General features: G+C 41.2%; 1 protein-coding gene across 3 annotated transcripts in view; it reads right to left on the bottom strand.

Moving 5' to 3' along the window:
- Positions 1–26,813, bottom strand: part of si:dkey-71h2.2 (low density lipoprotein receptor adapter protein 1) — a 191,705-nt gene that overhangs the window by 72,427 nt on the left and 92,465 nt on the right. For all 3 annotated transcript variants that reach the window (XM_039749477.1, XM_039749474.1, XM_039749475.1), the window contains exons 5-6: positions 23,981–24,053; positions 6,431–6,508 (exon numbers count right to left, since the gene is read on the bottom strand). In XM_039749477.1, the coding sequence (XP_039605411.1) occupies positions 6,431–6,508; positions 23,981–24,053 (151 nt within the window). The remainder of the gene's footprint in view (positions 1–6,430; positions 6,509–23,980; positions 24,054–26,813) is intronic.

Below are 26,813 nucleotides of genomic sequence, written 5' to 3' on the forward strand. Positions count from 1 at the left end.
AAAACACGCAACAGGAGACAGCACAAAGTTTTGGGGTTCGCCAGCCCCGTATATTGTACAGAAAATAATAATCGTTTGTCTTGTTATACAGTCAAAATAAACATTCATAACGCGACGCCGAAGCATGGCGTCGCGGCCATTTTATTGGGGAGGAGCCGGAAGTGGAGGGATGCTGGGAAGGACCGTGAGGGTGGCTGGGAAGGGTGACGTCAGGGCGGAAGTGCCGCACTGCGGTCAAAACCCGGCTATGAGGGAGGGAGGTCTTTTTTCCTATGAGGAAGCAGAGCGAGAAAGTTAGTACCCCACCATTCCCTGCCGGCGAACACATTCCCAGGTGCGGTCGAATCAGTCCGCGGTCTCCTACTCGCGCGTGCGTGACAACATGTTATGTAATTCAAGTGGAGCTCGCCCCCCAAAGATTGCTGCAAGAATTATTACAAGAACAAGAAAATACGAACACATAACTCCAGTTCTTAAATCCTTACACTGGCTCCCGGTTAAGTTTAGGGCAGATTTCAAAATCCTCCTTTTAACATATAAAGCATTAAATGGCTGAGGTCCGGCTTACTTGTCTGAACTTATCATGACTTACAAACCTGAGTGCACATTAAGATCTCAAGATGCCAGTCTGCTTATGATTCCAAGAATTAATAAAATAACAGTGTGAGGTCGAGCTTTTAGTTACAAGACCCCTAAACTGTGGAGTGGTCTGCCTGCTACAATAAAAGATGCCCCTTCGGTCTCAGACTTTAAATCCCGGCTGAAGACTCACGACTTCAGTTTAGCACACCCTGACTAGAGCTGCTGATTAACTGTACAGGCTGCATCTCTGTTGTTAGTCATTAGCACTAAAACATAAGTAACATGATAGTTATAATTTGTTACTAACCCTCACCTATTCTGTTTCTCTTCTTGGTACTCAAATGTGGCACTTGGTGCCACGGCCCACCTGCCAAGTTGTTTTGCCTGCCTAAGGTAAAGTCATCCCTGATGGAGGATCACAGGAATCGTGGGGTAGAGGGGTCCGTTCATCGGATTGGCTGGCCCAGCACTGTTTCAGCTGTGGAATGACCAATAGGGGGAGGCAGCTTGATGGATGAGGTCTCTAGGACTTTAAACAAATCCAAATCACATTATGTGATATAATATACTATTAAATTCTACTCCGTACTTCTAATTTTTTTTTATTTTGATACTGTATTGAGGATTTGTTCTCTTCTGTGTATTGTATTGACCCCCTTCTTTTTGACACCCACTGCACTCCCAGCCTACCTGGAAAGGGGTCTCTCTTTGAACTGCCTTTCCTGAGGTTTCTTCCATTTTTCCCCTGCAAGGGTTTTTTGGGAGTTTTTCCATTGTCTTCTTAGAGAGTCAAGGCTGGAGGGCTGTCAAGAGGCAGGGTCTGTTAAAGCCCATTGTGGCACTTCTTGTGTGATTTTGGACTATACAAAAATAAATTGTATTGTATTTGAATTCCAGGTTGTAATGCAACAAAACAGGACAAACACAGAGGGGAATGAATACTTTTACAAGGCATTGTATCTACATTAATAAATCTCTCTGTGGGACTTTGCACTTTTTCTTTTAGGCTCCGAGTTCTTTCTGCTGATTCTACGTTTGGTTTCATGTTTGTAATTTCAACGTATCCATTCATTTTATAGCTAAAAGCTCGATCTACACTCACCTAAAGGATTATTAGGACCACCATACTAATATGGTGTTTGACCCCCTTTCGCCTTCAGAACTGCCTTAATTCTACGTGGCATTGATTCAACAAGGTGCTGAAAGCATTCTTTAGAAATGTTGGCCCATATTGATAGGATAGCATCTTGCAGTTGATGGAGATTTGTGGGATGCACATCCAGGGCACGAAGCTCCCGTTCCACCACATCCCAAAGATGCTCTATTGGGTTGAGATCTGGTGACTGTGGGGGCCATTTTAGTACAGTGAACTCATTGTCATGTTCAAGAAACCAATTTGAAATGATTCGAGCTTTGTGACATGGTGCATTATCCTGCTGGAAGTAGCCATCAGAGGATGGGTACATGGTGGTCATGAAGGGATGGACATGGTCAGAAACAATGCTCAGGTAGCCTGTGGCATTTAAACGATGCCCAATTGGCACTAAGGGGCCTAAAGTGTGCCAAGAAAACATCCCCCACACCATTACACCACCACCACCACCAGCCTGCACAGTGGTAACAAGGCATGATGGATCCATGTTCTCATTCTATTTACGCCAAATTCTGACTCGACCATTTGAATGTCTCAACAGAAATCGAGACTCATCAGACCAGGCAACATTTTTCCAGTCTTCAACTGTCCAATTTTGGTGAGCTCGTGCAAATTGTAGCCTCTTTTTCCTATTTGTAGTGGAGATGAGTGGTACCCGGTGGGGTCTTCTGCTGTTGTAGCCCATCCGCCTCAAGGCTGTGCGTGTTGTGGCTTCACAAATGCTTTGCTGCATACCTCGGTTGTAACAAGTGGTTATTTCAGTCAAAGTTGCTCTTCTATCAGCTTGAATCAGTCGGCCCATTCATTCTCCTCTGACCTCTAGCATCAACAAGGCATTTTCGCCCACAGGACTGCCGCATACTGGATGTTTTTCCCTTTTCACACCATTCTTTGTAAACCCTAGAAATGGTTGTGCGTGAAAATCCCAGTAACTGAGCAGATTGTGAAATACTCAGACCGGCCCGTCTGGCACCAACAACCATGCCACGCTCCAAATTGCTTAAATCACCTTTCTTTGCCATTCTGACATTCAGTGTGGACTTCAGGAGATTGTCTTGACCAGGACCACACCCTAAATGCATTGAAGCAACTGCCATGTGATTGGTTGATTAGATAATTGTATTAATGAGAAATTGAACAGGTGTTCCAAATAATCCTTTAGGTGAGCGTATAAGGCACAAAACCCCTGTTTTAAGGCAATGTTACCTGATCCAATTTTACCAGCGATCTTTAGCTATGGTCTTAATTTACATAATCTTAGTGGCCCCCGTGACGGCCAGTCGTCTGGTCTGACATACCCGGTAATTCACTAAAACAAGTCTACGCCTCATCCAGAGTCAAAATCAAGCAGGTTTGTCTTTAGTCGTGATGGTAGGTTCTTTGTGTGTGAGAGATGACAACCAATGAACGGTCATTCTGAAGTACCATTCATATCATGCAGTGCCCAGGAATAAGGAAAGCTGGTGTTTTGGACCACATAAGCAGTAGAGAAGCTCTTCTATCTGATATCTCACAGAATCGAAAAAAAGTAAAACATAAGGCTGAGACTGCAGTGGGCTGGCACCCTGCCTGGGGTTTGTTTCCTTCCTGGCGCCCGGTGCTGGATGGGATTTGCTCCAGCAGACCCCCATGACCCTGTTGTTAGGATATAGCGGGTTGGATAATGGATGGATGGATGGATAGGGCTGAGATTGTGGCTGACCTCGCTTGACCCTTTAGCCTTCTGTTCAGAGTCAGCAGCACACTACTGGCTGTCAGAAAAAGAATCAAGCAAGACAGCTCTGAAAGATTGTCACCAGGTCACTAAATATGCCATTAACAGCAATTTTCAGTCGTGTAAATTAACACAGTGCAGGCGACGAGATCAGCAACTACAGTTGGCACATCTGACATACCCAAGAACTACAGGGGAGCAAGTCAAGTCCACGCCACATTAGAGGATTTTTTCACTCATAGCCGTTATTTACATGACCTTAGCAAGTCAGGGGCATGCTCACCATAATCACTTCATGTGACATGTCCATCGACTCACTCCTGCTAGTCATGTTGTTAATCGTCGAGGGCAGCCATTTCTGTGTTAGAGCTGACAACCAATGGGTGCTCATCTGGAAGTACCGTTCATATAATGCAGCAATGAGGAATAATTAACATGAAGGTTTTAGACCCCACAAACAGAATTCACTTCAATTTAATATTTGGATGTTAAAAATGTTTGCCTCCGACTCGCTAACATTATGTAAATGAAGACCGTCTAATGACTTGTGTTTCACGTACCATGCAATTTTCATTTGTCAATGACAAAACCAGTAACAGCACTCGACAAGTCTGACATTCCCAACCACTAGAAATTGTGAAATGTGACATTAGCTTAAATGACAAAGCTCATCAGCAAAAGTGACAAACTATCCATGCAAGCGAATTGTGGCATTTTCTTGTTGTATTCTTTTAAGGACTTAAGCCTGGATTTAAATTACATGTGAGATATTTATTAGTTTTTAATTTCAAAAACTCTGTGGGATGCCTTTTTAAAATATTATTTTTTAAATATTGAGAGTGCAATTAGCATGAACAAGTGTCCTTATAACTGTTTTTATGTTTAGGTTCTGTAAGAGATATACAGACAGACAGAGAAGTCACTATATAGATAAACAGGGAAGGCACCGTAAAATAGATAAAAGGCACTATATAATAGATAGATAGATAGATAGATAGATAGATAGATAGATAGATAGATAGATAGATTAATGTGAAAGGTGCTATATAACAGATAGATAGATGTGAAAGGCACTATGTAATAGATAGATAGATAAATGTGAAAGGCACTATATAATAGATAGATAGATAGATAGATAGATAGATAGATAGATAGATAGTTGTGAAAGGCACTATATAATAGATAGATAGATAGATAGATAGATAGATTAATGTGAAAGGTGCTATATAACAGATAGATAGATGTGAAAGGCACTATATAATAGATAGATAGATAGATAGATAGATAGATAGATAGATAGATAGATAGATGTGAAAGGCACTATATAATAGATAGATAGATAGATAGATAGATAGATAGATAGATAGATTAGGAATCTGCTACATAATAATAATAATAATAATAATAATAATAATAATAATAATAATAATAATAATAATAATAATAATAATATTCTACATAGATAGGCAGGGAATTCACTGTATAAAAGACAGACAGTGAAAACGCTAGAATGATATATAACAGTATTAGCAGTATATTACAGTTTTATTTTTTATAAAGTTTATATCTCAGGCCTATGTCAAAAAATAAATAAAAAATGCTACAGCCTGTTTATTAATCAACAGATGCTGCAGGAAGGCAAGCAGGCAGTGAGAGTAGAAACAGATGTGAAAGGCACGAAATAGACAGATAGATAGGAAAGGTACTATATAATAGATATAAAACTGTCAGAAAAAAAACAGGGAAGACAGTATATAATACAGAGACAGAGTAGTCACTAGATAGATAGATAGATAGATAGATAGATAGATAGATAGATAGATAGATAGATAGATAGATAGATAGATAGGAAAAGCACTATTTAATAGGCGGACAGGGAAGGCACTGGACAGATAACAGTATTAGTTGTTTTTTTAGGGTTAAATATATATAAAGTTAAAAAATATATATATATATATATATATATACAGTATATATATATATATATATATATATATATATATATATATATATATATTAACTTAGCAACTTATGTCAAAATAATAAATGAAATCATGTATTATCAGACACTGTAGACATGCAAGCAGGCATTGAGATTAGAGGTAGATGTGACAGGCACTAGCTAGACAGATACATCGGGAATCACTGTATAATAGATATAAAAGTGACAGAAAAAACAGGAAGGGCATTCTATAATTGACAGACAGTGAAGGCACTAGACAGATAGATAATAGTAATAATAATCTATATAGTAGTTTTATTTTATATATACTGTATATGTGTGGTGGGTTGGCACCCTGCCCAGGATTGGTTCCTGCCTTGTGCCCTGTGTTGGCTGGGATTGGCTCCATCAGACCCCCGTGACCCTGTATTTGGATTCAGTGGGTTAGAAAATGGATGGATGGATACTGTATATGTATTTTTTAACTTAATTATAGATAGGCAGTCAAGTGTCCGCAGACATTTTTGTCATTTAGTGTATTAGTGTTACAATATTTGTGACATTGAGAAGAATATGGATTTATTTTGCACAGTTTAATAGCAAAATGGACACTTTTAAAACTTCTTTGATATGAGCTCTTGCCTTGCCTTGTTCACTTGCTCTTCTCCTGGTACTTTGGCAGAACGTACTTTCTTGAAGTTTCTTTATTGTGGCCCTACAGTTCCTACATTTAAAGCGAGTCTTTCTGCCTACTCATTTGGTGGAATCTGGAAGAAGCCTAAATAGCTTTAAAAACGTACCTGGATGACATCCTGGGACATCAGAGTTTACTGCCTAAATGGATGAGGCTGATGGACTGCATGGTCTCCTCTTATTTGTCATTATCTCATCATTTCTTATCATCTTATCATTTGTCATTATCTTGTCGTTATCTTACGTTCCACATTCTTATGTATAATAACTCAAGTTGCTCATTTTTAAAGTGATTTTTTACTTCTTTAATCCCATTACTATACAAGATAAGGCATACAAACTTTACCTGAGGTGCACATATTTGTTGAAATGCTGGGTTTTGATTCCATGCAGGTACAGCAAGTATGGGCTTTCTTGCTTTTGTCTAAGAAGATAAAAAAAAGATCAAGTAGTAAAAAAAATAATTTTGATAAAAAGAGGATGAAAAAAAACAGTTATGGCGTAGCCTCCTTAGCGTTACATTTTTTCTTGAAAAGACATAAAAAAAGTTGCATTTTTTGGCCTGAAAAATGACATATTCATTAAATCTCACCGTTTTTCTGTAAAACTTGCAAAGTCAGAAATGTAGAAAGTATAATAATGATACAAATAATAATAATAATGAAAAATAATAGTAATGTTAAAAGTAATGCTTATACTGTATGTACAGTGGAACCTCGGTTTGAGAGCATATTTCGTTCCAGAAACGTGCTTGTAATCCAAAGCACTCGTATATCAAAGTGAATTTCCCCATAAGAAATAATGGAAACTCGGATGATTTGTTCCACAACCAACAAATATTTACATAAAAATGATTAATCTATACTAATAAAAGGCAAAGCCCTCACTGACTGACTAACTGACTCACTCACTCATCATTAATTCTCCAACTTCCCGTGTAGGTAGAAAGCTGAAATTTGGCAGCTCATTCCTTACAGCTTACTTACAAAAGTTAAGCAGGTTTCATTTCGAAATTTTATGTGTAACGGTCATAACTGGAACCTACTTATGTACATATATACTGGCCATAGCCGCAGCTCGGTCGCCGTGTGAGGCGGAGTTACGTCCCTCATCGTCACGCCCCCCCCCACATAATTGAGTGCCTGCCCATATAAGGCCGTCCGTCAGCGACAATCCAATAGAAACACTGCCGCTAAATATTCGTAGGTGAAGGACTGTGCTTATGCAGACGAAGATGAGATGGTCAGGGTGGTGTTTGGCACAAACTCAGCGAAACTGCGAGAGAAACTTTTAAGTGCCGGGTCTTAGCTAACATCCATAGAGCCGTGGACATCGCACGAGATGGCACCAGCACAGCTGGGAACCTTCGATACAAGAACACCAAGAGGCTCACGTGAACTGACGCAGTGCACAGACAAAAAGCAACAGTTCCAAAGAGCGCTGAACAAAAACCGAATTACACAATTGAAAAGGCAGCAAAAAAATATGAAGCGTCTGACACATACAAGCATATTCATAAGTGCAGCTACTGTGGAAACAAAGCACACGGTGGAAGAAGTCAATGTCCAGCTAAAGGGAGACAGTGTAAAAAAAACCCGTGCATGCAGTGTGTGATGTCTCAAATAAAGAGGAAGACGAGCTGTTTATTGATGCAGTAAGAAACGAATCGATGAATGAAACCTGTCATCTTTACAACGATTGACAAACACGGAATGTAACTTGAACACAACACATCCTACAAATACGAACCTGATTGAAAGAAATAATGATAATCAAATCCTTGATGACAACAACACTCATAACACTCACAAAACAATTACATTGACAGTCATGTTACGTTATTTTTAAAATGTTTCCTCTTCTTTGTCATTATTTCTTTAACATGCTACTTCTCTGCTGCGAAGCATGGGTATCTTGCTAGTACAAAATATAAACTACAAATACTGAAGAGTCGCTACACTTGGACACAAAATAAAAAAAATGCTTTACACGCTGTAAGGTTTCTAAACTCTTTTGGGATTCCCCCCAACGGGACAACACGTGGAAGAGGGTCCCAAAGCAACCGCAGGCTCCCAGCGCTGTAGCAGTTCGCCGTAAATGTGAATCAGAAAAGATTACGGACATGCTATAAGCGCCCGCCGTCAATGGGTGATGCAAGGCACGTTATAAATGTAGGACACAGAATTACTTAGCCACTAACCTGGTGGCGGCCCTGCCTGATTGCTGTGTCTCTGTATAGGAGAGCGGTAGATAACGCTACAATAAATAACCGCGCTGTTCCTGTTTCACGCTGAATAAAGCCGGTTTTGCTAAAGTACTGAGACTCAGCCTCGTGTTTTGGGGTGCATGACAGGGACTCACACGTTGCAGCACACACACGTGGTCACCATGCTATAGTAAACCGTATACGCTCGTACGGATGTTGACTATACGAGTGAGGCACGCCGACTGAGACCTTGAATGGGAGACGATTACCCACAATCCCCATGTGATGCTCAGTCGACAAAGCGTATATGTACTATTCATATTGCAAGACCTCGTTTGTTTGTCAAGTTAAAATTTATTTTATTTTTATTCTTCACTCGCAGACCAAGTTACTCGCAATCCAAGGTTTTACTGTACTGCCAAAATGTGTTGTTTGTGTGGTATATCTCGAAGCAGGGTGTAATACACAATCCACCATCACAGACGGGACAATAGCAGTGTGATACCTTGTGGATTCTCTTTCCAGACTGATCAGCTTTTCAGCAGCACACTGCACATGTGCAATTTAGACAAACGTTTTTTTTCGGATACATTAGAATCCCTTTCGATTTCATTGTCCGTTCCAGTGTCATCACTGCTTGGATCATCTGGGCTGCTGAAAAAAAATGTTTCTTACGAGACGCATTATGAAGCGAGGACAAGATGTGTCTGCACCATCGCCCGAGTAACACTCAAGCCTGTCACTTACACAAGACACGTCTATATTTTTTCCCAAGCAACTGTCAGCACTAACGCTGTTGGCACTTTTACAGCCCGAGTACTTCATGTTGTTACACTGAGCTTCGCGATTTCGTCAATCTGTATACTTGTACAGTCGCAGCCGAAATTATTGGCACCCCTGGAATTTTCCCAGAAAATGCACCATTTCTCCCAGAAAGTTGTTGCATTTCCAAATGTTTTGGTATACACACGTTTATTTCCTATATGTACATTGGAACAACCCAAAAAAACAGAGAAAAAAGAAGCCAAATCTGACATCATATCACACCGAACTTCAAAAATGGGCCGGACAAAATTATTAGCACCTTTTCAAAAATTTGGGTAAATCGTTTTATTTCAAGCATATGATGCCCGTTTTGGACTCACCTGTGGCAAGAAACCGGTGCTGGCAATATAGCAATCACACCTGAAGCCAGTTAAAATGGAGACAAGTTGACTCAACCTTTCTGTTGTGTGTCTGAGTGTGACACAATAAGCATGGAGAACAGAAAGAAGAGGAGAGAATTGTCTGAGGACTTGAGGACAAAAATTGTGGAAAAATATCAACAATCTCAAGGCTACAAGTCCATCTCCAGAGATCTTCATGTTCCTTTGTCCACATAATCAAGAAGTTCACAACACATGGCACTGCAACTAATCTCCCTGGATGTGGACGGAAGAGGAAAATTGATAAAAGACTTCAACAAAGGATAGTTCGAATGGTGGATAAACAGCCCCAATCAATTTCAAAACATATTCAAGCTGTTCTGCAGACTCAGGGTGCAACAGTCTCAGCTCAATCTATCCGTTGACATCTGAATGAAATGAAACACTATGGCAGGAGAGCCAGGAGGACCCCACTGCTGACACAGAAACATAAAAAAGCCAGACTGGAGTTTACCAAAATGTACTTGAGGAAGCCAAAATCCTTCTGGGCGAACATCTTGTGTACAGATGAGACCAAGGTAGAGCTTTTTGGTAAAGCTCATCATTCTGCTGTTTACAGAAAACAGAATGAGGCCTACGAAGAACAGAGCACAGTATCTACAGTCAAACATGGTGGAGGTTCTAAGATGTTTTGGAGATGTTTTGCTGCCTCTGGCACCGGAGGCCTTGACTGTGTGCAAGGCATCATGGAATCTGAAGACTACCAAAAGATAATGGGGTGCAATTTAGGGCCCAGTGTTAGAAAGCTGGGTCTGCGTCAGAGGTCATTGGTGTTCCAGCAGGACAATGACCCTCCAAAAGCACCCAGAAATGGTTGAAGACAAAGTGCTGGAGAGTTCTGAAGTGGCCAATAATGAGTCCGGATCTAAATCTGACTGAACGTTAATGGAGAGATCTCAAAACTGCGGTTGGGAGAAAGCGCCCTTCAAATCTGAGAGACCTTGAGCAGTTTGCAAAAGAAGAGTGGTCAGAAATTCCAGTTGAGAGGCGTGACAAGCTTGTTGATGGTTATAGGAAGCGCTTGATTTCAGTTATTTTTTCCAAAGGGCGTGCAGCCAAATATTAAGTTGAGGGTGCCAATAATTTTGTCTGGAACCATTTTTGGAGTTCTGTGTGACATGATGTCAGATTTGGCTTTTTTTCCTCTGTTTTTTTGTGTTGTTCCAATGCACATGAAGGAAATAAACATGTGTATGCCAAAACATTTGTAATTGCAACAATTTTCTGGGAGAAATGGTGCATTTTCTGGGAAAATTCCAGGGGTGCTGATAATTTCGGCCATGACTGTATATGGTTGACAATATGACGATAAAGTTCACTTTGACTTTGACTTTACGTGAGATGCGTCTATACAATTGCCCGAATGATGCTTGGGACTAATGCTTTTGTCTCTGTTTTTACAGCCTGAGTGACGCTTGCGTCTAACACTAAGGAGTGTAAACAGGGAACTGGTCAGTTGTATTACACAGAACAGGGGTCCTCAATCACGGTCCTGGTGGGCCGCAGTGGCTACAGGTTTTCTTCCCAGCCAGTTTTCCAATTAGACCTCCGTCTTTGCTGATAATGAAACTTGGTATTTAACTCTAAGGCTTGTTAGCACTTTCATTCACCAAAGACAAAATTTAATTACATGGCAGATCAGAGGTCATCAGTCACGGTCCTGGAGGGCCGCAGTGGCTGCAGGTTTTTAATTAGAGCCTATTTATTTACTACTAAAGCAATGCATTTTTGAGCTTAATTGTAGTTATCTGGCCTGTTACAATTCAAAAACTACATCTGTTTAAATTAAAAGGTCCACTTACGTTACGGCTCTTACAACATGCTTACTTTTCCAATCTCCAATTTTTGTATTCAATCTTTTGTAAAAAGCAGTAACTGTGTCCCCTCACATTCCATTATGGGGTAAACCCCTGGGATTGTGGCTTGCATAACTTCAAGTCCTTCTGATCATTTTTCGCTGAAGACACCTATGGGTTTGCACTTTAACTTAAAGGGTGTCATTTCCTGCACAAAATCTGATCCAAAAATGGCCTTACAATGAGAGTTCGTCAGGTCTAGAGGAACAGATAATGAGGAGTTGGAACCCCAAAATGCAAGACATCTTGCAAAACTAGACATCCAGACAAGTCGAATGGCATATTTTACATGACGGAGATGCCAGACAAAAAAAAAGAAAGAACAAAAAACAGACGCGATTTCAGAACATTCAGAAGTAATTCTTTTAAATACAGCATGTGCCTCACAAGAGGGAGAAACTGTGAAAAACCCTGGCCCGCGAACAAAAGACGTTATCTGTTTTGGATTTAGCTTTGTGACTTCAGAGCGTTCCGAAGTAATGCGATACAGCAGTGTTTCACAACCTTTACTCTGCGGTGGCTCACTTTTTGTAACCAAAAACGTTCACTATATTGCCAAAAGTATTGGGACCCCCCCCCAAATCATGTCACTTCCATGGCCACAGGTATATAACATCAAGCCCCTTGGCATGCAGATGGCTTCTACAATCATTTTTGACAAAATGGGTCACTCTCAGGAGCTCAGTGAACTCAAGCCTGGTACCGTGAGAGGATGCCACCTGTGCCATAAGTCAATTTGTGACATTTCCTCGCTACTAAATATTTCACTCTCAGCTGTTAGTGGTATTATAACAAAGTGGAAGCAACTGGAAACAACAGCAAGTCAGCCACAGTTGTAGGCCGCGTCAAATCACAGAGCGGGGACAGTGCATGCTGAGGTGGGCAGAAGTCACCAACTTTCCACAGAGTCCATAGCTACAGAACTCCAAAAGCTCAAGAACAGTGCAGCGTAGAAAGAGAGAGCTTCATGGAATGAATGGGCCTCCATGGCCGAGCAGCTGCAGCCAAGCCTGACGTCACCAAGTGCAATGCAAAGCGTCAAATGCAGTGGTGTGAAGCCCACCGCCCGCCACTGGACTCTGGAGCAGTGCAGACGTGTCCTCTGGAGTGTCGAATCACGCAATCCGATAGGCAAGTCTGGCCAGGAGAACGGGACTCGCCTGACTGCTGTGTGCCAAGTGTACAGTTTGGTGGAGGGGGGATTATGATGAGGGGTTGGCCTTGGCCCCTTAGTTCCAGTGAAAGGAATTCTTAATGCTTCAGCATACGAGGCCATTTTGGACAATTTCATGTTGGGACCAGTTTGGGGGATGGCAACATGACTGCACACACACCAGAGCACAAAGCAAGGTCTATAAAGAAATGGAGGAGCGAGTTTGGTGTGGAGGAACTTGACTGGCCTGTACAGAGAGAGCCCTGACCGACCTCAACCCGACAGAACACCTTTGGGATGAATTACAGTGGAGACTGAGAGCGAGCCAGACCTTCTCATTCAACATCAGTGCCTGACCTCACAAATGCTCTCCTGGTCAGACATTCCCATCAACACACTCGTACACCTTGTGGAAAGGCTTACCAGAGGAGCTGAAGCTGTTAGAACTGCACAGGGTGGGCCGACTCATATTAAAGCCTATGGGATGTCATTAAAGTCCATGTGTGTGTAAAGGCAGGTGTCCAAGTACTTTTGGTAATAAAGCGTACCTGCATCAGCTGACCAGTCCCCAGCTGATCGTAGCGCTGATCACACACGTGTATGATAACGTTCGCCCTGGGAGGACTACACAGACATAGAGCCATGGGAGGCAACCTGGCAACTGGACGTCATCAAATGACACGACGTGCTAGTGGACACTACGGATTACCAGCCTCTCGACTACTTAGAGATGGTTTCAGTTTCAGTTAATGAGTGATGAGACAAAAAGGCAGGTAATAAGTATATGAATCTATGTACCATAGGGGCTCGTGGAACATAAAACAGCGTGACATTTGTCATTATAAAGCATTTTATGTTGATTTACAGTGGTGTGAAAAACTATTTGCCCCCTTCCTGATTTCTTATTCTTTTGCATGTTTGTCACAAAAAATGTTTCTGATCATCAAACACATTTAACCATTAGTCAAATATAACACAAGTAAACACAAAATGCAGTTTTTAAATGATGGTTTGTATTATTTAGGAGAAAAAATCCAAACCTACATGGCCCTGTGTGAAAAGTAATTGCCCCCTTGTTCAAAAATAACCTAACTGTGGTGTATCACACCTGAGTTCAATTTCCGTAGCCACCCCCAGGCCTGATTACTGCCACACCTGTTTCAATCAAGAAATCACTTAAATAGGAGCTGCCTGACACAGAGAAGTAGACCAAAAGCACCTCAAAAGCTAGACATCATGCCAAGATCCAAAGAAATTCAGGAACAAATGAGAACAGAAGTCATTGAGATCTTTCAGTCTGGTAAAGGTTATAAAGCCATTTCTAAAGCTTTGGGACTCCAGCGAACCACAGTGAGAGCCATTATCCACAAATGGCAAAAACATGGAACAGTGGTGAACCTTCCCAGGAGTGGCCGGCCGACCAAAATTACCCCAAGAGCGCAGAGACGACTCATCCGAGAGGTCACAAAAGACCCCAGGACAACGTCTTAAGAACTGCAGGCCTCACTTGCCTCAGTTAAGGTCAGTGTTCACGACTCCATCATAAGAAAGAGACTGGTCAAAAACGGCCTGCATGGCAGATTTCCAGGACGCAAACCACTGTTAAGCAAAAAGAACATTAGAGTCATCTCAATTGTGCTAAGAAACATCTCAATGATTGCGAAGACTTTTGAGAAAATACCTTGTGGACTGATGAGACAAAAGTTGAACTTTTTGGAAGGCAAATGTCCCGTTACATCTGGCGTAAAAGGAACACAGCATTTCAGAAAAGAACATCATACCAACAGTAAAATATGGTGGAGGTAGTGTGATGGTCTGGGGTTGTTTTGCTGCTTCAGGACCTGGAAGGCTTGCTGTGATAGATGGAACCATGAATTCTACTGTCTACCAAAAAATCCTGAAGGAGAAGGTCTGGCCATCTGTTCGTCAACTCAAGCTGAAGCGATCTTGGTGCTGCAACAGGACAATGACCCAAAACACAGCAGCAAATCCACCTCTGAATGGCTGAAGAAAAACAAAATGAAGACTTTGGAGTGGCCTAGTCAAAGTCCTGACCTGAATCCAATTGAGATGCTATGGCATGACCTTAAAAAGGCGGTTCATGCTAGAAAACCCTCAAATAAAGCTGAATTACAACAATTCTGCAAAGATGAGTGGGCCAAAATTCCTCCAGAGCGCTGTAAAAGACTCATTGCAAGTTATCGCAAACGCTTGATTGCAGTTATTGCTGCTAAGGGTGGCCCAACCAGTTATTAGGTTCAGGGGGCAATTACTTTTTCACACAAGGCCATGTAGGTTTGGATTCTTTTTTCTCCCTAAATAATACAAACCATCATTTAAAAACTGCATTTTGTGTTTACTTGTGTTATATTTTTTGACTAATGGTTAAATGTGTTTGATGATCAGAAACATTTTGTGTGACAAACATGCAAAAGAATAAGAAATCAGGAAGGGGGCAAATAGTTTTTCACACCACTGTATGTTTGATACCATTGCTTTGTGTGCTTTAAAAAAAAAATAAACTGAGTTTTTTTTTGGAAAAATATTCAGGCCTGGGACAAAAGGAAAAAAATATTAGCCATGAATGAGTTGAAAATAAGAAAGAAAGAAAGAAAGAAAGAAAGAAAGAAAGAAAGAAAAAGAAAAAAAATATAATCCAAACAAACCAAAAGGCCGGCCACTAGATGTCAGCAAAACACAGGCAAAGGGCCAGAGGGCCCGAGGTGATGATGTTAATGTCAGCAAAGCATCAATTTCGGCAGGGACCCTCCACTTGAGACTCAGACGCTGCAGCCAAATGCACTTCTCTGCTAAAATATTCAGAATTAAGTGAAGGATGCAGCAATGTGTCACAATGTTTAGTCTGTCATGTTGATAAAACTCCCAGTAGAGGCCTTCTGTTTGGGTGCTCGATAAGCACAAGGACATGCATGGTCTCTTCAGGGAGGGAAAAATATTAAATCAAGTTATCTTCTCAAAACAGAACTTGGCTACACTGATAAGAGAAAAGTGAGCACACTCAAAAATAATTCTGCCCAAGATATGACACACCTGGGTGCGGTGGTGGCCCAGTGGTGGTGCTGCTGAATTGCAGCAAGGAGACCTGGGTTCACGTTTCAGGTCCTATCTACATGGAGTTTACATGTTCTCCCCAAGTCCATGTTAGTTTTCTCCGGGTGCTCCAGTTTTTGCCTACTATTTAAAAATATGCAGGTTAGGTAAAGTGGCTGTGCTAAATTGGCCCTAGTGTGTGTTTAGTGTGTGAGCTTGCCCTGTGATACACTGGCACCCTGTCCATGATTTGTTGGTGCCTTGCACCCTGTGCTAGCTGGGTTTGGCTCCAGGACCACCTGTGACCCCTGGTCTGATTAGGCGGATTAGAAAATAACATAACGTAACAACAAACCGGGCAGCACGGTGGCACAGTGGTAACGCTGCTGCCTCACAGTTAGGAGACCCGGGTTCGCTTCCCAGGTCCTCCCTGCGTGGAGTTTGCATGTTCTCCCCGTGTCTGTGTGGGTTTCCTCCGACAGTCCAAAGACATGTAGGTTAGGTGCATTGGTGATCTTAAATGTCCCTGATGTGTGCTTGGTGTGTGTGTGTGCCCTGCCCGGGATTTGTTCTTGCCTTGTGCCCTGTGCTGGCTGGGATTGGCTCCAGCAGACCCCTGTGTTAGGATATAGCGGGTTGGAAAACGACAGACTGACAGCTAACCTGGACATGTTCTTTTGTGCCAAGCAGGCTTCAGCAATGCTGAAAACTTCTGCTAAGTGAATGAGAAGTTCTGTACTGGCCCTGTGTGAATATAGGGGTGTGCATGATTTTACCCTGTAGTGTACTGGGATCATGTCCTGGGTTGGTTCCAGCCTTACACCAAATGCAGTGTCAGAATCTTATGTTACCTTATCTAAGTGGCTGAGTACTCAAGCTATGAGGGTCTCCAAGCACAGCTAGACAGTCAATGCCATCTATGTTTGTACAGCACTCTGAAATGAAGGTTGGCACCGAGAGGTAAGCTACAAAACAACAAGAAAATGAATAAACTACATTAGGAAATCTAAATCCACACAGACTTCAGAACAGTGACAATTCTCCACTGAGGGTCAGTGAAAGCTAATTGGCTGCCCAAACCATTACTAAGCAAAAAAAAAAAAAGACCTTTTAACCCTTAAACTGCCACGTACCTGGGGGATTAATGCACCCCTGGACGCCAAATACTTTTTTGCTGCACTTTTTAAGGAAATGTCACAATTCACCAAGAAAAAGTGAAATTTTAATGGAACACATTTTTTTTCATGCAAAGAGCATCACAATTAAACACTGATCATTTTACACACTGTCAGTGAACTGTAAAAAATATAAAAAAAACAACTGGAACAATCTATTATTATATGTTCAAGGTGCAACTGACGCCATTGATGAAATTCAGTAAATCACCGAGCCAACTGCTCCTGAACTGGCTGCATGCAAACACACAGAGGCCAACGCTGACGCTTGCAGGCTTATCTAGTGCAGCAGCTGAATGCCAGGGACAGTGATGCTGCAGTACTGCTGGGGGGCACCAGTGGTTATGAGCAGGCTGCTCAACGAATGTACGGCACAAACTGATCAGCTCCGGCGTGCTGGTAAATTACACTCAGAAGCGACTATAGCCAGTTCTGGGATCAAATTCTTCCACGTGAAGCCTGAAAACCATGAGGACTGATTGAGAAAACTTATGTTAGGTAGAATGCCTAGAGAGGGCTGGGTAGTCTTGTGGCCTCGGAACCCCTGCAGATTTTGAAGTAATATACAAAATGTACGGAAGGATGACTAAGAGATGACTAACAAGTCAGCAGATGTCCTACACAACCAAGAATGGACAATTTTTATAGGCATAGAAAGTTCAAGGGTGGTAGCTCATCTCAAAAGGTATAAGAAGAACCAGAAAAATAATAAGATTGACTTTTATTTTATATGTCATTTGGGTATAAACTGATGAACCAACCAGATTAAATGCATGTATTGATTGACACTGTGATGTAAATCCATTTGGTTATAAAACAGACCTCTACCCTTTAATAGTTTGACTATTCTGACTATGCAGTAACAGACTGATTGTGAGAATGCTCCCTCTTCTTGAAGTGACATGAATCCCTTGCTGCCTAAATATATTTACAATTATTTCAAAAAAGAAATTATTTGTGTTTTTGCTGTCAAGCAGATGCTAAATTAGGTTCAGTGGCAACTGGGTGACAGTCAACTCGGCGAAAAGACAACTCGGCGAAAAGACAATTCGGTGAAGAAAAAACTTGGCGAAATACAACTCGACGACATCCTTTACTACTTAGGTAATAGTTAGGTTCAAAGAGATTTTTTAATTATATTTAAATGATAACGTGATTTAAAATGTTGAAAATAAATTTATATAATTGATGCACAAACTTCATTCTACAGATGGAACAAACTTTATCTTCATTATCTTCTGCAACCAAAATTGCTAATCCTTTATATAAATTGTATTGATTGTGATCGTATAATAACGATATTTAGAATACAGAAGGTGACCTGCGAGTTATTTAAGGAATATCTTTAGTCTCAGCGTATTGGGACTCTCATAAAGCAGGTGATTCTGTGGATTTTCCGGTGCCCTACGTTGTCATTTAAATATCATTAAAAAATCTCTTTGAACCTAACTATTACCTAACTGGTAAAGGGTATCACCGAGTTTTCCTTCCGCAGAGTTGTCTGTCACCCACTTGTTTTTTCGCCGAGTTGTCTGTCACCGAGTTGTCTTTTCGCCAAGTTGTCTGTTGCCCCTGAACAGATAAATTAAGTGGAGATTGTTAATTTGAATATAGCACACAAGCAAACAATAAGCTGGTACGTGTTTTTATCTTAGTACAACCTACCTCAAAATCGGACAGTTTCTCGAAATTAGCCACGTGAACAGCCCTGCCAACACTTCACTTCTAACAGGTAGATGGAGTTTCCACCATGACTGCTAGATGGCGAGACTGCCACTTCCAATACGATCCTTGGTATCGAATATGCATTAACTGGCATTGGCGGGATACATACACCACCTCGGCGATGCATTCAGGCTGGAAGTGGTTTGAAGTGATTTCACAACAATCGTCTTCAAGGGGTTAAAAGACGTATAGAACAGTTCTTCTCCTGCCTGGTTTCTAATAGTAAGAGGTTCTAAATTTAAGATAATATTCCATTAATACATCTAAATTTAGTTTCTTCCACAGCAGAAGATTGGAAATGACTTGAAGACCAGGTACTGCTCTACCAAGCAAAGTAAATTCTTCCACTGATCACAGAGCCAGAAGAGACACGTCCCTCCAACTTGGTAGCTGTGTCACCAGCAACATTAGAGAATATGATAGTTGAAGCAGGATATTCCACTATGGGAGTAGGCCCTGTCACTCCAGTCATGAACCTCAGACATCTGGTATGCAAATCCAATTTCAGGCCTTGTTCACACGGGCGTTAAGTTTTTGGATAAACGAACTTGCTCTGAACGTCCTAGACGTTTATGTTGCATTTGTGGTGGCGATCGATTGACTTCTACACCGGCATTCGTTTGTCTCTGTCTAACGCCAGCCTGCAGCCCAAATTGTAGTTTGTGTGTTAACCTGTGGAGGCAGTGTCGGGAACTGGATATGAAAGCCCTTGTCGTTTTATTTGAGGTGCCTCCTTTCAAAATGGACCATTTTACTATGTTAGATATTAATCTTCTTGTTTTAAAAATACTCGTAATACGGCGACGCAGGGAGAGAAAAAATCGCCGCTACTGGGTTCATCCTTTGACTGCACAACGTCGGGTTAAAGGAAGTTTTTTTGTGCTTTATGAAGAAATGCGAAAATTTCAGCAAGTTTTTAATTACTGTCGGATGTCGGTATCCACTTTTGATTGTCTGCTGCAGCTGGTGCAATGCCACATTGCACGCCGATCAACCAATATGCGACTTGGTGTTAGCCCCGAAGAGAGACTACTTGTCACTTTGAGGTAAGGAAACAGTAGTCGAGTGCGCGCTTACACCAGTGTTATGCACGGAAATGCCCCCGATCTTCCGAAGCGTAAAAACCCGCAGAAAACGAACTAGAAGCGGTTTCCTTGCGTCCGTTGGGTTTTGAACGCCAAGAAAAAGCTGCATGCAACATTTTTTTGATGCCGTATAAACGCGCTGCCGGACAAGCGCACGTCACCAAAGCCCGTGTGAACACTCTCATTGACTCCTACGTGTAGAAAACACTCGGCGCTTGATCTGCGCTCACCGGACGCTACGAACGCAAAAAACGATCGATTTTAACGCCCGTGTGAACAAGGCTTCACCTACAGAGAGCAGTGGCAGATTCTATCATTCGCAAGTGTCCAAGCCTCCGGATTGTTTAATCCTTTAAATGTTATAAAAATAATAGAAACAGGACACCATATTCATGTAAATATTTACCTTCACGCAGACCTGCTCCGTTCTCGATACGGAGCTGTGAACTACACCTTTTGTTTCAGTAGTTATGCTCATTTCGACTGTTTATTCTTTGTGGTGTTATAAATATTATGTATTGAGATGAATGTAATAACCTTTGGCAGATGGTGCTGCCGGGGGGTTTGGGTGAGATATCTTTGGACTAGTTTTTGGGTTCTCTCTCAGTAGAGATTTGTGTGTACAGAGCGGAGAGTTAAAAACAGAACTTCTGGCCTCAGTGTCTATTATTATTAATCATTTTTTTTACATTTTATTGATTTTATTAAAAGCAAATAACATTCGATACAAGCAAGTCAAACCAACCCCAACAGAGTAAAATTTTAATAGTAGGAAAAATAAAATAAAAAAGTGAAGAGAATCCGCCTCCTCAGTTTAAATGCTTACTCTAAAATGTTATTAATCAGATCCTGCTAGGTTTTAAAAAAGTTCTGCACAGATCCTCTAAGTGAGAATTTGATTTTTTCCCAATTTCAAATAGTATATAACATCAGTTACCGACTGACTTAAAAGAGGAGAGTTAGGATTCTTCCAGTTGAGCAAGATAAGTCAACGTGCCAATAGTGTAGTGAAGGCCATCACAGTTTGTTTGTCCTTCTCCACTTTAAGCCCCCCTGTGAGCCCACCAGACACAGCTGTTAATGGATGAGTAGGTGATTGGGACACCAAAGCAGTCCGATAGGCATTTAAAGGTTTTGTCCAGAATGATGTTAATTTGGTGGTGGCTCAGTGAGGCTAGAACTCGATTGCAACATTTGCAGGTTGGATCACGTCCTGGAAACATGTTGGACAATTTTAAACGAGACAGATGTGCTCAATAATAGATTTTAAGTTGAATAACGGAATGCTTTGCGCAAAAGTGAATTCTGTGCATGGCTGCCTTTCACACCATTTCTGAAATGGTGAGTAATAGAATCTTTTCCCACTGTACTCTGGGATCTTTGAAAGGAAGAGGATTTTAAAATGTTTTTTATGTATTATAAGAGAGTCCTCAAGACTGATCAATATTTCTACTGGAATAGAAATAGGTGGGAGGTGAGAAAAATTTGGGCAGATTTCATTTAGCAAAGTTTCTTTTTTTTTTGGATTTTATTGATTTTATTAAAATCAAATACAATTCCATACAAATAAGGCAAGTTTTACAAAAATATTTTTGAAACAAATCAACCCCCACCCATGGGAAAGAGAGCTAGGCCAGCAGAGTAAAACTTTAAGCTAGTAAATATAAATAGATAAATTAATAAATTAATAAAGATAAATAGAGTAAAAAAAGAGGGGAGAGAATCTGCTTCCTCAATTGAATTGCTTATTCTAAAATATTATTGATCAGATCCTGCCAGGTTTTCAAAAAGTGACTGCACAGATCCTCTAAGTGAGAATTAGATTTTTTTCCAATTTCAAATAATTTAGAACATTAGTTACCCACTCGACTTAACAGAGGAGAGTTAGGATTCTTCCAGATGAGCAAGATGCCAATTATGTGCCAATAGCGTAGTAAAGGCCATTACAGTTTGTTTGTCCTTCTCCACTTTAAGCCCCTCTGTGAGCCCACCAGACGCAGCTGACTGATAGGCATTTAAACATTTTGGTCCAGAATGATGTTAATTTGGTGCAAAACATGTGGCCCAGTGAGGCTGGAGCTCGATTGCAACGTCCACAGGTCGGCTCTTACCCTGGAAACATTCTGGACAATTTTAAACAAGACAGATGTCCTCGATATGTAATTTTAAGTTGAATAATTATATGCTTTGCACATATGGAGATCGAGTGAATTCTGTGCAATGCTACTTTCCTCTCCTTTTCTGGAATGTTGAGTGAGAGATCCTTTTACCACTGCACTCTGGGATCTTTGAAAGGGAAGGACTGTACAGTAATCCCTCCTCGATCGTGGGGGTTGCGTTCCAGAACCCCCCGTGATAGACGAAAATCCGTGAAGTAGAAACCATATGTTTGTATGGTTATTTTTATATATTTTAAGCCCTTATAAACTCTCCACACTGTTAACATTATTAGAGCCCTCTAGACATGAAATAACACCCTTTAGTCAAAAGTTTAAACTGTGCTCCATGACAAGACAGAGATGACAGTTCTTTCTCACAATTAAAAGAATGCAAATAGATCTTCTTCTCTTCAGGAGCAGAGAATTTCAGAGAGAGAGAGAGAGAGAGAGAGCGCTCGCAAAGAAAAGCAAACAATCAAAAAATCAATACGTGTGCTTTTAAGTTTGCCGCTGCATTTTTTAGAGGAGCGTAAGTATCTTCTAAGCAAACAGCCTCTGTGCAATCAGCCCCTCTGCTCACATCTCCTCCGTCAGGCGCAGAGAACGTCAGAGAGAGAGAGCGAGATTAAAGCAACAATCAAAAAATCAATACGTGTGCTTTTGTGCTTTTAAATATGCCGAGCACCGCAATAAAGCGGCATTTATTTAGAGGAGCGTCAGTATCTTTTAAGCAAACAGCCTCTGTGCAAACAGCCCCTCCGTCAGGCGCAGAAAATGTCAGAGAGGGTGAGAGAGAGGCAGAGACAAGCAAACAATCAAGCTCCGCGCGGGACGGGATGCATATCTTATAGCATTGAGGAGTTTTAGTTAATATGTAATACATGCTCTGATTGGGTAGCTTCTAAGCCATCCGCCAATAGCGTCCCTTGTATGAAATCAACTGGGCAAACAAACTGAGGAAGTGTGTAGCATAAATTAAAAGACCCACTGTCTGCAGAAATCCGCGAACCAGCGAAAAATCTGTGATATATATTTAGATGTGCTTACATTTAAAATCCGCGATAGAGTGAAACCGCGAAAGTCGAAGCGCGATATAGCGAGGGATTACTTTAAACTGGTTTTATGTATTACAGAGATGCTGTTCAAATCCTTGAGACTGAGCAATATTTTTTCTGGTATAGAGGTAGGTGGGAGGTGAGGAAAATTGGGCAAGTTTTGTTTAGCAAAATTTCTAATTTGAAGGTAGTAAAAGAAATGTGTTACTGGAAAGTTAAATTGGAATGTAATCGCTCATAGGATGTGAAGACATTGTCTGTGTACAGATCTCTAAGTGATTTAAACCTGAATGTATTCTAAACATTAAAAACTGCGTACATTAGAGAGATTGGACAAAGGTGGTTATCATGTAGAGGTGCCACAGATAAAATATGCTCTAACTTGAAGTGCTTCCGACATTGGTTCCATATTCTGAGTGAGTGAAGCACAACTGGATTGTTAGTATATCAGCGATGACTTGTACTTATTGGGGTGCAAAGCAAGGAATATAAAGAAGTGCTGCAGGATTTTCTTTCTGTTGTAGACCAAGCCTGGGTCTGTTCATCTATTTGTGTCCAGGTTTTTATAGTTTGTACGTTTGCTGCCCAGTAATAAAATTGAAAGTTAGGTAGTGCCATGCCACCTTCTGCCTTAGGTCTTTGTGGGGTCGCCCTTTGGATATGTGGATGTTCTGAAATCTAAATAAATGAGCTTATGATTGAATCTAACTTCTTATAAAATGATTTATCGATGTATATTTGAATTCTTTGAAATAGAAAAAGAAGTTTAGGAAGAATATTCATCTTGACAATGCTAATTCTTCCAGCTAAAGTGAGATGAAGAGTTGACCATCTATGCAAGTCTTCCTTAAATTTTTCCATGCAGACAGCAAACTTTTGTTAATAAAGAGCTTTATAATTACTTGTGATGTTTACCCCTAGGGATTTAAACTGATCTGCGATGATAAAAGGGAAGGTGTCCAATTTAATGTTGTGTGCTTGAGAGTTCACTGGGAAGAGCACATTTTTCTTCAACATTTTCAGTGTCTATTATTGAATGTCTGCCCATCATCAGCCTCATATTACCGGACGTAAAATTCCCTTTCTTAACGCTTGCTATTTTCATATCACATAGCAGAGCTGCACATTTCTCACACAATGAATTAGTTCAAGAGAGTCTGTTCTTTACAATAATAATCTTCAGATAATACTTAATGGCTTTGGCCCTATTTGATAACAAAACTTACCGTGCTGTGCCATCTCCCAAAGGTCCAGGGCCACCTTGAATGCCTGGGCTACTGTCAGTGTCACCGCCTGGGCCTGCAGAAATGACATCAGAAAGGTTACATGCTGGAAGATCTGACAACTGTCAAAGCGTAGATGGAGCATCCTTGGCCCAAAGAAGACACCCGGAGTCTCAGGACAGGCAGCAGAATCCACCTTAGTTGTGCAATGCACATACAGACTCGAATCAGACGACTGGAGCAATGAGCAACTCGGCTACCTTACATTTATGACAGTCCTTATCAAAAGTTTTACCTCACTCAGTTCATTTGACACTCCTACCGGACTCCAATTTCCCATAGCCTTCCTTGGTCCTGCCTCTAATTAGTTCCAGCAATATTTCCCAGCCTAATGAGCGTAGCACTCTATCTATCTTATCCATCATGGCCGCCTGGCAGGCCCTCTCCCCTCCTTGAACCCGTCCAGTTTCTGCCACCATTATCTCAAGTCCTCAGCTCACGCTCGCCAACTGGAGAAGAGGAAGGGGTTTTCTTCTTAGCTTCTCTCTACACACTTGATAGCAGTTGCCAGCTTGGTAAGAAAAATAAAAAATACGCAGGCCCAAGCCTATTAGACATCATCACGGTGAGAAAACATTCGGCTTGGCTGTGTTGTGAATTGCCTGAAACATCCATTAAATTACGAGGACATCTTGCCACAATATCTCTGAAAAGGATGGATGTTTAATGATTACAGTCATAAGAAAAAGTTTGGGAAGCCCTCTTAATTCTTTGGATTTTTGTTTCTCATTGGCTGAGCTTTCAAAGTAGCAACTTCCTTTTAATATCTGACATGCCTTATGGACACAGTAGGATTTCAGCAGTGACATTAAGTTTATTGGAGTAACAGAAAATATTCAATATGGATCATAACAGAATTAGACAGGTGCATGAATGTGGGCACCACAACAGAGATATGACATCAACACTTAGTTGAGCCTCCTTTTGCTCCTTTGAGCCTCTAGACGCTGTCCTCCTATAGCCTCTGATGAGTGTCTGGATTCTGGATGGAGGTATTTCTGACCATTCTTCATACAAAATCTCTCCAGTTCAGTTCAATTTGATGGACAGCCTGCTTCAAATCATCCCATAGATTTTGATGATATTCAAGTCAGGGGACTGTGACGCCATTCCAGAACATTGTACTTCTCCTCTGCATGAATGCCTTTGTAGATTTCAACTGTGTTTTGGGTCATTGTCTTGTTGGAATATCCAACTCCTGCGTAACTTCAGCTTTGTGACTGATGCTTGAACATTATCCTGAAGAATTTGTTGATATTGCATTGAATTCATTAGACCCCGACTTTAACAAGGGCCCCAGTCCCTGAACTGGCCACACAGCCCCACAGCATGATGGGACCTCCACCACATTTGACAGGAGGTAGCAGGTGTTTTTCTTGGATTGCAGTGTTCTTCTTCTGCCATGCAAAGCGCTTTCTGTTCTGACCAAATAACTCCATGTTTGTCTCATCAGTCCAAAGCACTTTGTTCCCAAATGAATCTGGCTTGTCTAAATGAGCATTGAATACAACAAGCGACTCTGTTTGTGGCGACGTGAGTGCAGAAAGGGCTTCTTTCTCATCACCCGGCCATACAGATGTTCTTTGTGCAAATTGTGCTGAATTGTAGAACGATGTACAGATACACCATCTGCAGCGAGATGTTCTTGCAGGTCTTTGGAGGTGATCTGTGGGTTGTCTGTAACACACAATCCTGCTCATATGCCGCTCCTGTATTTTTCTTGGCCTGCCAGACCTGAGTTGGTTTAACAGCAACTGTGCCTGTGGCCTTCCATTTCCTGATTCCATTCCTTACACTTGAAACTGACAGTTTAAACCTCTGAGATGGCTTTTTGTAGCCTTCCCTTAAACCAGAAGACTCAACAATCTTTGTTTTCAGATCTTTTGAGAGTTGCTTTGAGGATCCCATGCTGTCTGTCACTCTTCAGAGGAGAGTCAAAGGGAAGGAAGCACAACTTGCGATTGACCACCTTAAATACCTTTGACCACTCATGATTGGACACTCCTGTCTATGAAGTTCAAGGCTTAACGAGCTCATCCCACCAAGTAATCAGCATTGAGCAGTGACAGGCATTCAAATCAGCACAATGACAAGGGGACCCACATTTTTGCAGAGCCAGTTTTTCACATTTAATTTCATAACTAAATACGGCTTCACTAAAAATCTTTGTTCGGAAAAAACTGCAGTGCTCAGATGTTCCTAGGAAATGAAAGACATACCACTGGTAACTTTTTTTGTTGAAAGGAGAGTCCATTATTATGCAGGCTGAGAGGGGTTCCCAAACTTCTTCATATGACTGTATATTCATTAATCCAGAGATGTGCCCATTCCAACAAACACAAACAATCCCTGGACGGGGCATCAGCTCATCGCAAGGTGAACACAAGCACACACATACACTGTCGTTATTTTAGCGTCACAATATCCATCCTTTGTGTCTTTGGTAGGAAACCCTGTAGAAACTCACCAGGAAAACATGCAAACTCCAGGCAGGGAACACCAAGGACATGACTCCCTACGAGACAGCAGTGCTACTGCTCTGCCACCATGCCACCCGCACATGTGTAATTATTAACAGTATTCATTATTTAAATGAAGTTAACCACTTATCTGTAAAATGTAATATACATATTGTAATGCATTTCATCATGAAACTAAAATCAAGTATAAACCTAAGGATTCTAAATGTGCAGAGAGCTGGAATAACAGACATTTAATGTGTTCTGTATGTGGCGATTGCTGCCTGCCACTACTGTCAGTTCAGAAGGAAACCCCA

This window comes from Polypterus senegalus, chromosome 3 (genome assembly GCF_016835505.1).
Source record: "Polypterus senegalus isolate Bchr_013 chromosome 3, ASM1683550v1, whole genome shotgun sequence".
NCBI classification, from domain to species: Eukaryota; Metazoa; Chordata; class Cladistia; order Polypteriformes; family Polypteridae; genus Polypterus; species Polypterus senegalus.